General features: G+C 52.4%; 1 protein-coding gene across 3 annotated transcripts in view; it reads left to right on the forward strand.

Moving 5' to 3' along the window:
* Positions 1-11,941, forward strand: part of Syn3 (synapsin III) — a 444,971-nt gene that overhangs the window by 46,414 nt on the left and 386,616 nt on the right. For all 3 annotated transcript variants that reach the window (XM_048802433.1, XM_015482794.2, XM_048802432.1), the window contains one exon: positions 586-1,019. In XM_048802433.1, the coding sequence (XP_048658390.1) occupies positions 709-1,019 (311 nt within the window). In that variant the 5' untranslated portion in view covers positions 586-708. The remainder of the gene's footprint in view (positions 1-585; positions 1,020-11,941) is intronic.

Consider the following 11,941-nt stretch of genomic DNA (forward strand, 5'->3'; position numbering starts at 1 on the left):
GTATAACTAAATGGAAAGAAGAAGAAAAGACATATAATTACATTACAAAAATGTAGCCACTGCTCACGTGATTTATTTTGTTTCCCAAATTTTGTTATTTCAACTTTTACATGGTTATAGGAATCCTACACCTAGGATTTTCTATCAGGATGTTTTAATTTAATGTTACAAGATGAATTTTTTTTTCTGTTACTAGAAACCCTTCTTTGGTGTCCTTTTTAAGACAGCCACAAAAGGCTCATTGAGTGACTATGCTGTATGTCTATTTATTTATTCAATGTCCTGTGGTGGAATGTTGAGCTACTCATCAGTATTTTGCTAGTGGAAATAATGCTGTGATAAACATTCGTGCATGTGATTTTTTTTTCTATAACTTCAATTTTTTTTCTGCTGGGATAGAATTCCAGAAAATGGAGCTTTTAGGTTAAAAGGGTTCGCTCTTAATACATACTGCCAAATTCCCTTCCAAAAGGACGGTCCCATTTACATTGCCACCAACAGTGGAGCAGGAAAGTGCTTAGCTGCTTGCTCTTAAAGGGAAGGAGGTCACTTACACTAATGTGCTTATTGGCTTGTTTCCAACAGGTAAGCGAATCCTTCTGAAGCCAACTTCTGGTTGTGCCGAGTCCTGCCCCTGCCTCTGGCTGGAGCCTGTGTCCTGGGCCTCACCTAGGAGTAGACGGGAGCCATCTGCCCCCACCCACAGCCATGAATTTCCTCCGACGGCGTCTCTCCGACAGCAGCTTTGTGGCCAACCTGCCCAACGGCTACATGACGGACCTGCAGCGCCCAGATAGCTCCACCAGCTCCCCCGCGTCCCCCGCCATGGAGAGAAGGCACCCCCAGCCCCTGGCAGCCTCCTTCTCCTCTCCAGGATCCAGCCTTTTTAGCTCTTTCTCCAGTGCCATGAAGCAGACCCCGCAGGCTCCCTCAGGACTGATGGAGCCTCCGGGTCCCTCCACGCCTGTGGTTCAAAGACCCAGGATCCTGCTGGTGATCGATGATGCCCACACAGACTGGTAAGCCGGGGTCTTCAGGTACCACCCCCAGCCGGGGTGACAGCTGACATGGGTTCTGTCTTGCCTCTTGGGGGGAACAGAGGAGGGCCCTAAGGGGCTCAGGTGGTTTCAAAGAATGACCAGAGGGAAGGAAATTCACACTGACCCACAAGGCCCTACAACATCTGCATCGTGGCCCAGTTTTCTTCTAAGACCTCTACATTTACAGGCCCACAGTCCCCACCTGCCGGTTTAAAACTTAGTGGCTCTGGCCACTAGAAGATATATTGTCATCCTTTTGACAGCAAAGCCCAATCTGAAGGACAGTAAGGCTGTGGCAGTCTGGATTATGTCACTCGGTGTGCTCGTTCATATGACAATGCAAACATCGTAATGTGTTTGATGCGGGCTGCTGCCCGGAACCCACAGGAAATGTTATATACTATATGGATGGAAATCACATGACCTTTCTAAAATTGGAAGACTTCTGAAGCCTGAAACGCAGCTGGCAATATTTACCAGATTATTCCTCTTCAGCCTCAGTCACTCTCCATGCCCTAAAATGAGGTTGTTGTAAGGGTGACATAAATCAGTACAGGCCCTTGGCTCATAGCCCAAACCCTTGGGACCAGAAGGCCTCAGTATGTATCCCAGTTACTTCAGCTGCTGGCAGGCTGGCTCCAGAGCCTGTCCTCCTGCCACCAAAGGCCCGGAAATGATGTGTTTTTGAGCTGCTTCTCAGACAGCGCTCCTCAAGCTCACTGCAGCGGCCACCAGGTCAGCGACTGAGCTACTGAGCACAGCTGATGTGCTCAGGTCTGGTGGTCACACGGAGCTGCACTTGGGGAATAGGTCTCTCCACTCACTTTGTAGTACTGGGGAGTGATAGATATTATTCATCTAGCCAGAGGCAGAATTTGCTAAAAATTCTGTTACTAAAAACCCTTCTTCGGTGTCCTTCCTCAAGACAGCCCAAATTGTGGAAGCACCGCACTCAGGGCAGAGGAATTCATGGATAGTGTACTAGTCAGTTTTTCCTTGTCTTGACCAAAATGCCTGGGAAGAACAACTTAGAGAAGGAAAGATTGATTTTGGCTCATGGTCTCAGTCCACAGCTGGCTGGCACCAAGCAGAAGCATTGTGGGGGGTGGGGCAGGTGGCAGAGGGAAGCTGCTCATCACGTGACATCCAGAAAGCAGAGAGGGAGCCAAAGGAGCCAGGGACAGGATATAGTCCTAGGGCTCACCCCCTTATCACACTTCCTTCAGCCACATCCCACCTGCTTAAAGTTACCACCCAGTAGTCCATTCAGATTATTAGTTCTTCAGATGAATCAATCCACTAATAAGGTTACAGCTGTTATAATCCAATCTTTCCACCTCTGATCATTGCTGCATTGCCTAACACATGAGTTTTGGGGGAGACATTTCCAGATGGAAACTATAACAGATGTGAAGCAGAGAAATTCTGAAAATGAATCCTCAGGCAGCCCCTGTGGCGGGAGGACAAGCTTGCGCGTGTGTCTCCAAAGGCCGCCTCGTAGTCCTCACCCAGCACATGTGTGTTGCATGGATACACGGGTGCACCCCGCTGTTCCGTTAGTCTAGCATGAGTGTGGACACTCACATTCCCTCCTTGAGAAGTTACTCAGGTTGGGCTGATGGAACCTACCCTTTGGAGTGGGAGCTATTTAGAGCTTATAATGCATTCTCAGTATTCATTAGGTCCAGCAGACTCAGACATCAGTCCTTGCATTTCTGCTAAGTAATTGCCCTGTCTGAGCCAGGGTGGCCATGAGCCACCTGAGATCTGATCCAGTCTGAATGCTGTCTGAGCCGCTGCTTGCTGGAAGGTGCTCATCGCAAAGCTTATCCTCTCTGCTCATTCCCTCCCACAAAGTGTGGCCCTCGGGTCTGAGCTTAGGGCTTGTTGTCTGCAGAGTTGCTGTTTCCAGGCAAGGCTGTTGCCTGTCTGCCCCATCATCAAGAGACTATAAAAGTCTTCTGTTGACCTTTAACCCAACATTTGACCTTGATTTAGAGTGTTCTTTGCTGGCTGTGTTATCTCATACTCAGCTTTGTCTGAGAAGTTGCTTCCTCAATGGAGGTGGAGTTGAATACATAGCAGCGTGATGTCATGGTTCAGGATAAGACATCACAGCGAGGCTGTCTGAGCTCAAATCCCATCTTTACCACATAGTGACCGTGTGACCTCTGTAAGTCACTGCACCTAAATGCAGAACCTACCCCATAGAGTTAGTATATGTAAGTAGGGTTGACACCTAAGTTAATGTGAACATGTGTAGTAGGTGTCTGGCCAAGAGAAGGTGCTGTTTAAATGCATGTTAGTGTTTTGCAGACTGTTATAACCTTCCCGTGTCCCATCAACCAACCTGACAGCAGCCCCGTGGGCAAGCTAGTTTAATCTCTTCATGCCCAATTCTGGGCAACCTGGACAAGGTTTGTCCCTTTGGACTGGGTTTTCCTAGGTCTTCCCTGCTGGCTCTTGGCTGACAAAATTGGATCTTGTCAATCTCTGTCTCTGTGTGGTGTGTGACTCAGTGTTGGGGCACAATGAATAATATTGGGATGCAATGAATAGCCTCATTCATGTGACGCTTAAATTTTGGCTCTGGTCTCAATCTCCACAGGAATGACCAGTGTATACATTTTGGGTCACACACACTGGTGGGGACTGCTGGCCAGAGCAGTCTCCCTGATTATATTTTAATCACATATCACATGTGCTTTAATTAGGTCTTGAGAACAACTGCCTTTGGTCCATGGCATATTTTGTGGCCCTTGGTGGGTTAAGACAGAGGAGAAGAAACAGATCCACGGACTCACCTGGAAGTTGGCTTTGTTGTCCACTGGCTGTCTGTGACAGAGACCTCCTGCCCCAGACCATCAGCCTTTCAAATGGAGCTCCGTCCGAGAGTCTCCATGAACTTCCTAACTTCTCTGAATGCTTCCCCCGCACTGATGCTGGCTGCCTTCAAGTTTCAATCCTGCCTGTAGAATTCCCCACACGCCTGTCCCTGGTTACCAGTAGCAGCCAGCAGGGGGCGAGCCAGCCCCGCGGTCCCAGCAGCTCTGGCAGAGCCTGGCAGCCAGGGTTCAGCCCCGTCCCCAGGTTCCCTCATTGTGCAAACTGTCTGCAGAGAGGAGGAAGTTGTTAAAGGGAAGACGGCAGCTCACACAGCCCCTTTCTTCCCGCTTTGAGATGATAATGAGGGGGGAGCCCATCCACTGTCTGGACTGAGGAGCCCCCCCTCACCCGGGGACAATGCAAATGTGGTCCCCTTTTCTACCCGCCTCAGCCCCAGATGCTGGGGCTCTGTCTTCCCTCCTGGTCCAGGGCCTCCTGCAGCACCAGGTTTCCTTGCAGAGAGATGAGGGGATTGTAGGAAGCCTCCTTCTTCTCCTGGGGCGTCCAGCTTTCAGATTCTCAGAACCACTGGGGGCCTCCCCAGGACCATCGGACACCTGGCCAGGGACCTCAGTGGGGGACTTTCATCCTCTGAAGAGAAGTAGAGGGTTCCAAAGCCACCTTTGCTGGCAGAACTCTTAACCCAGCATTCAAAGATGCAGCCACCTGTTGGGGCTGCCTGAGGAGGTGACCCTGGCTAGGCAAGGGGGTGGGAGGAGCCCGGGCCACCCCCTGAAGGCCAGCTCCATGGCAGGTCTGAACTAACGATGCTGTCTTCCGGGCCTGGGGCAGGTCAGTCTTGAGAACCCCCCGGGGAAGGAGGATGAGCTGATTGGATCTCAAGGTCAGTGTTCTTCCCCCACTCTGCACTGGTGCTCTCGCCTGGGATTCCCCAATAGCTCCACAGGCCTCCAGGCTGGACCCTGCCTCCCATCTACCCTCCACGTCACCACCTCTGTCACCACCTCCATGTTCTCCTCCTGAAGCACAGATCAGCTGCAGTTGGCTTCTTCCCCGCCCCCTGCCCCCATGTATCCCCTTTTACAATCCTTTGCTGCTGCATCGTTGACCTAAAATGTGCAAGTTCAAAGTCATTAGCATGTCTGGCCTGCCTCTGGTTGTGTCTCCAGCTCCACTTCCTGCTTTGGGGTTTATTCTGCAGGAATACAAAACAGTTCGTGGTTCTCTAGAGCACCTCTGTACCTTGGCCTTTTCTGTTCCCTGCTTCCAGGAACACTCTTCTCTGTCACGTTCACCTGGCCAGTTCCCATTTAGTCTTAGAGGACTGCTCAGCTGTTCCCTTTTCTGTGAAGCCTTCCCCAACATGCCCAGCTAACAGTGCTAAAAACCACTGCTCCTGTATAAACTTAAAACATTCCACTGTGCCACACTGGCACATGCCACACTGTATTAAAATTGCCTCCCATGAGAATGAGACCCATCTCTTATTTTTTTTTTTTTTTGCACCAGGGATTGAAACCAGGGATGCTTAACCACTGAGCTATATCCCCAGCCATTTTTATGTTTTATGGAGAGACAGGGTCTTGCTAAGATGCTTTTCAGCTTTGCTGAATGGCAGAAGCTGGCTTCAAACTTGTTATCCTCCTGCCTCAGCCTCCTCTCTCGAGATGCTTGGATCACAGGAGCGCGCCACCACACCTGGCTCATTTTTCTCTATAACCCAAGTGCTCAGCACATTGCAAGTGTTCAATCAGCCCATGCCCTTGTCCCTGCCCCCGCCCAATCAGGATAACTTCAGTAGACATAATAGGCCTGAATGTGCCTTACCTTAGGGGTCAGCAATATAGAGCGCAGAGTTGAGGAATTTCTGTCTTCATGAGCCTGTGTAGAAAGTCCTGGCTATTTAGTTTTCAGGATGCCAGAGTCACTGTGAGGCTGATATTTGAGACTGTTTAAGAGGGAGGGGGTTGTCACCTATAGAATGCACCAGAATCTCATATTTTGACTCTCAGAATCAAAACATTTAACCTACCTCCCCCCTAAAAAAAAAAAAAGCCATGACCACATAGTGTTGGCTGCTTCCAGTCCCCCTACGAGGCCTCTGGAGTTGAGAGGGTGGGAAGGAGGGGCAGGGCCAGGTGGAAGCCGCAGAGCTTTGCCCCAGCTGTTCCCCGGGGCCTCGAGCCCCGACTCCCCTCTCCTCTCCTTGACCTCAGCCCTGTTCCCGGAAAGTCTGCTATTCCATCTCGACAGTGAGCTATTGTTACCTTCTTTTTAGTTTCCTATCCTTTCCTGGGGTTTCCTTTTTCTTTTATTAGTTAGAGGTGACATGGAAAGGGTGTCCTGGGTTTGGAGCACTCCCCAGCCACCACCCCTCCAGCCTGGAGGATACCAGACTGCATCTTCCTGGGCAGCAGTGGCCAGGGAGGCCCTGGGTGAGCACCCGTGCCTTCCTACATCGTCCAAGCACCGTTACTCTGTATGATGATGGCCAGCCGCCCACCCACTGCTAAACGGTGTCGGTGTCCTTGTGTCCCTGTGCCTGGGACAGCACAGGTAACAGGTACACAGGAGGTGTCTGCTGACCAGACAAATGGTTTGGTTTCTGATAATAACATGGTTGGAAGCGTGACAGTGACCTAGGAATGGCCTTGCTGGCATACTTAGGCCCTCCTTTTAGCTCCGGCCTCATATCCAACCTAACAGAAAGTCACAGTGGACCCGGTGGGAGCTTTACACCACAGCAATCGGCAAGCGCTATCAATCAGGGATGTTGTCACCCTGTCCAACGTGACAACTGTTCATGGGCACTTCCTGACTTAAATCAGAGCCCCCATTGCCAGGTGAGGAGGCAGAGGATCCATGAAGAACCTGGTCCACTTGAGGACACAAAGAGAGGCAGGGCAGGGTTGGGACATGAACTGGGCTCATTTTTGCAAAAGCCTTTCCAACAGGGCCACCTTCCTGCTGAACGCTGCCCAGGGCTCCCGGGAGTGGCAGGAGATAAATGCTGTTGGTGGGACAGATGGCTGAGCAAGGGAGGAACAGCCCGAGGCCTCTGAGGACCCTCCCCCAGCCCCTTCATCACTGTCATATGGCACATGTTGGTGCACTTTGCAAGAGCATACTAAGTGGTTTTCATGGATTCTGTCATTTAGTCCTCCTGGTGACAGCATGGGTACTAGTACTCATCACATTTTATAAATAAGAAAAACGGAGGCTTTGGGCCCCAAATCAAAACAGATGCCACTGGCATTTGGGATCAGCTGAGGCCATCGGGATGAGAGTGGACATCACAGTTGTCCTGCCACCTTCCCCACCCGCCTGAAGCCCAGGCCCCCTGTGCTGCGTGTGAGCAGGGCTCTGGTGCCTCACACGTGGGCACACACACACCCACACACGCCCGGTGTCTGAGAGGAGAGTGAGGGAACTGGTGGCAGGACTCCTTGTCACACCACGGTGGCCAACACAGGATTCTGGTGACCTCAGCCTGGGAGGAAAGTGTCTCCCCCGGAGCCAGGCGGCCCCACCCTGCAGGCGCCCTCTGGCAGCCCAGTAGAGGGTACCAGGAGAAAGGGGGGTTCTTGCAGCCATCCATCATTCATGGTCTCAGGTTGGCAAATGGAACCTTTCATAGAAAGTGTCTTTGGAGGCACACAGAATAGTTTCCTCTCTCTAAAGCTCCAAGGGGTGGCAGGCAAGGTCTTTCCTGTTCTCTTCCCAATGTTTCGACATTAAAGAGGTGATTTCCCAGCGCATACTGGCGTGTTCCCTGGGGAATTAAAACAGGAAGAATGCAGAACATGCAGGGCTCCCAGGTGGCGCTGTGGAGTTCAAGTCCCAGCCCTGCCACGCCCAGTCTCCCTGCTGCTGGCCAAGTTCCTTTCCCATGTGAGCCTCAGGCTCCTCATCTGTATGTACAGCGGTTCATACTGTCACCTCCTTCCCTCTCCCACTCAGCCCCCAGGGCTGTTATGCGGCTCCAGGAGAGCGCCTGGTTCTCTTCTTTTATGGGCCCTTTTCGGAGTGTGTGGCTTGTTCACCTGAGACTTAGTCCTGTGCCTCCAGTATGAACTCCTTGTGGCCGGGGTTTACACCTTCTCTGTTCAAACGCAGAGTCTAGCACAGAGCCTGGCACGTGGGAAGTCAGGGGAGGTGGATATTTTATTAGTGAATAAATAGATGTTCTTGCCAGAGGTCGTTATGACTTTGAAGGGAAAGTTCAGGCTGGAGGATGCCTTGGGGAGGAATCTTTGTCAGAAAACACTAGGCTGGCTTGGAATTCAGGAAGAGTACCGGATCACTCCCAGGTTATCCCTGATGCTTCCCTCAAGGATGTGGCCTCCACCTCTTTAGGCCCAACTCATCAGAGAGGCTGCTTTGGCTGAAGGGAGGAGGACTTCAAGACATCTGTAATGTGGCCCTAAGGACATGCACTGGTCCTCATTGGCCCCATGGTGACTGATTTCATCTGTCACCTGTGAACTCAGAGCTGACATCATTAGACATGGCTTATGGGTGGGGTCATCAGTTTTAGCCATCGATTTATTCAGGATGCCGAGTTAATGCTTAAGCAATGAATTAGCATAAGTTTATCCCATGCAGTGTTGGGGATAGACTTACACTACATAATTATTTGTTGTTCCATCTGAATTTAATTGAGTGTCCTTTATTTCATCTTATGCAAAGAGGTAACGAGAGACACTGCCTGGTCCTATAAACACGAGACCAGCAAGAGTCTGGCCCCTGAGCTGCCTGGCTTTCTGGTTGGGGAGTCAAACCAAGTCCACTGATTGACCTCATTCTCAGAGACCAGCTTTCCCTGCGGGTGACAAGGACCATTCGTCACCAGCAAGGAGGGCGCAACACTGACTGGACAGTCTCAAGCCAGACTGCCTGGGTGCTGTGGGCTCTGGTCCCTGCTCTTCCTTTCGGAGATGTGACCTTGGGCAAGTCCAGCCTCTGACCCTCACATTCCCCGGCCGCAGGGCAGGATGGTGGACTCGCTTTCCTTTCTCGAAGGGCAGTGGTGAAGATGAACAATGATGGCAGGAGTGGGGGTGGGTGCAAGGCTTAGCTGACAGAGTAGGCCCTGAAATGGTAACTGTTATTAACAATTAATTACAGTTACTAATTGCTTGTGAACATAATAGTCCTGGGAGCCAGGGGAAGGAAGCCACTTGGCAGCTTCTGAGTTCAGCTGGATGGGCTCGAGGGCCGTCTTCCAGAAGCCCTGGAGGAGGGGCATCCAGATCCTGGCAGGCTGGCCGAAACTCGCTCCGAGATTCGACAAGGGCTCCAAGTCAGTCCCTCCCCCTGGAGCTGGTCAGAGGATGCAAACAGAGACACACAGCCCTCTGTTGAAGACGCTTGGCTCTGGAGAACAAAATCCCCAGCCTCTCCCCACCACTGCCCCTACCCTAAGCCTCTCCTTGACGCCAATGGGTCCTGCCTGCTTGAGTGGCGAATGCAGGGGTTTCTGGGAGCCACGGGGGTAGGGCCTAATGACAGGTGTGCATCATTTCTTGTTCTGTCCATTGGCCCAACTGCATCCCCCAACAGGCCATCTGACACCCTCTGGAGTGGCTCCAGCCTCCTGGACTCATCCTTCTCACTCCAGGCACTGGCCCTGCGTCCCCTGGCCCTGCTTTCCCCTGGCCTTCCCTGGCCCTGGTGCCTGGGGGAGGGAGGGGCCCTGGGCATTCCCCAGCGGCCTGCCCAGTCGCCTAGAGACGGGCTCCGCTTTCCCAGGCCCAGCCCCTTTTATCAGGGAGACAATGTGCGCACAGTGAGGGCCTTGTGCAGCATCGAGCCCTGAGCCCTCTGACTTGAGGAATTTTGCAAGTGCTGACCTCTCTCCGTGAGGTCTTCGTGCCATCCAATCCAAGGTCCGGCGTCCCTGCCACTTCCTACCCAGCTCTTGTGGGGAGAGAGAGGGAGGGGGGGCTGGCTGAGAGGGGCATTACCCTCGCCCTATAGAGTCTTTGGGGAGAGCTTCGTCCTCAGAAATCGGGGCTAGAAAATCCAAGGGGATGGTCTTTGAACAGGAGAGACTGTGGGGGATGCTCTCTCTTCATGCCTTCCCGAGTGGGCAGATTCTATGGGATCCTGGGTAGGAGGTACTTTCTCTCTGGGTCTCTTTTCCTCATGGTCCCCCCAAACTGTTTCCATTAGAATGATTTTCCCAGGTGCCATCCAACACCTGCTGTGTCGGATAGAGTTCTCTGTAGGAAAAAGAAATAGACTTTGGCCAACTTAGGCGAACAGGGATTTAGGGGAATTATGGCAGTGCGGGGAGGGAGTTCCTAGAGGCAAAGGAAAATAGGAGGAGTCTCAGGTCAAGGTCCCCTTGGGCCCCTCGGGGGATCTAGGGGACAGGAAGTCCTGGAGAGCCTCTGCAGAATCAGCTCCTGTCTGCACCCATTTGTGTTCCTCTCTGCTCAAAAATCAAATGTTTGGAGACGAACAAGCCTGGCTTGTTCTAGTCTTTGTTCTTAGGACACTTGGGAACAGTCCCACCAAGACTGTGCACCAGGGGAAGCTTGGTTCCATCAGAGCAAGCGGAGGCACTACTACCAGACGCAGGAGGAAAGGGTCCAGGAGAGGTCCAGCTGAGGCATCCCCCTAAGTGATGGGCTAGAAGACCCAGAGTGGGGCTCAGGAAACTGCCTTTTGAGATGACGGAGAGCCAAGCTCAGAACCCACCAGGTACAAGACTTTCTTCACGTGGCCCCAGCTGGTGGAACCGGACAAACCCAGTCGGGGAAAGAGAGAGGGAGACGGATTTCAGCTCAACAGACAGTTCAAAATAAGGAGAATGAACTGACAGAGGCCAGTGGGAGGGCTGGCGTGGGAGTGAGCCCCCTGTCACTTGCAGATGTGCAAGCACAGCTGGGCTACCCATTTGGAAGCAATAATGCAGAAAGGGCTCAGGCCATAAAGAGGCCAGGCTGCAGTCCCTTAGAGGAGGCTGGGACCTGGAGCTTTTCGTTCTCTCCTCTTTGATCTTGTGCTTGGTCGCCTCTCCTGCCCCTGCTTTGCTCTGCTCTGAGACCTTCGGCTGTCTTGCTTGTGAGTCTGGCCTCGTCCCCCACAGCGTGTCGCTCTGGCCCAGGCCCACTGAGTGGCTTTCTTTTGAAGGCGTTTTCCCCCACAGCAGGGGTCCTCTGGAGCAGTGGCTATTGCTGAGCTGGAGTCGGGGGAGCTGTAGTTCACCCGCCTGGGTCTCAGCCTTGTCCTGGGGGGAGGCAGGGCTCTGGGCAGACGACAGGCTCCTTACAGAATGTCTCTTCTCCCGGGGCCTGTGGAAGCCTGTGGAAGCCTGTGGAAGCCTGCCTCTGATGAGCCGCCTTGGCAGTGATCCTCTGATGGCAGGATTAGGGATGGTGCGTGGTGTCCGTTCTCCTGACCCCCCACCCAGGGTTTGTGGAAGGGGCAGGGTTGCGGGTTTCCTGAGGAGAGGCAGTGAGCTATCCGCTATCTGTACAGGCTAAATGAGGGGTCGCCTGAGCAGCTGCTCATAAGAGACGACCAGCCAGTGGGTGAAGGGGCATAAGGGAGGGAAAACCCAGGCATCGAGAGATGTTTCCCTGCTGGAAGGGAAACAGCCACACAGGCTCTGTGACAAATGGCATCTGCCACTTGGTTTCAACTGCAGAGACAACAAGGAGAGGCCAGGACCATGCAGGGTGTGAGAAGCGACTCTTTTGAAGGCAGCGGCTGCAGGCCAGCTTTTACCTGGAGGGGATAAGGGCCCTGTGTGGCTGGGTTGCTGATATTTAAGGAAAGCAAGAATGTTTCTACGAATTTTCTGTTTTCAAAGTAAAGGTACACGATTTCAGCCCAACGAGACAAGACTGTGGCCTCCCTGAGATCTAACAGTTGGCAACCTGTGATAAAGATGGCAGGAGTTATTGTAAACATTTAGCCATTTCCTCTTCTGGGGCTGTATCCCAGCGAGAATGTAAACACCTTTCTGTTTTGGGGAGCCGTTTTGTTCAGTGAGATCCCAAGGGCCTAGCACAGTACTGAGCAGGTAATAGAGGGGGGGGGGG

The sequence above is a fragment of the Marmota marmota genome, unplaced genomic scaffold (assembly GCF_001458135.2).
Source record: "Marmota marmota marmota unplaced genomic scaffold, marMar, whole genome shotgun sequence".
NCBI lineage: Eukaryota > Metazoa > Chordata > Mammalia > Rodentia > Sciuridae > Marmota > Marmota marmota.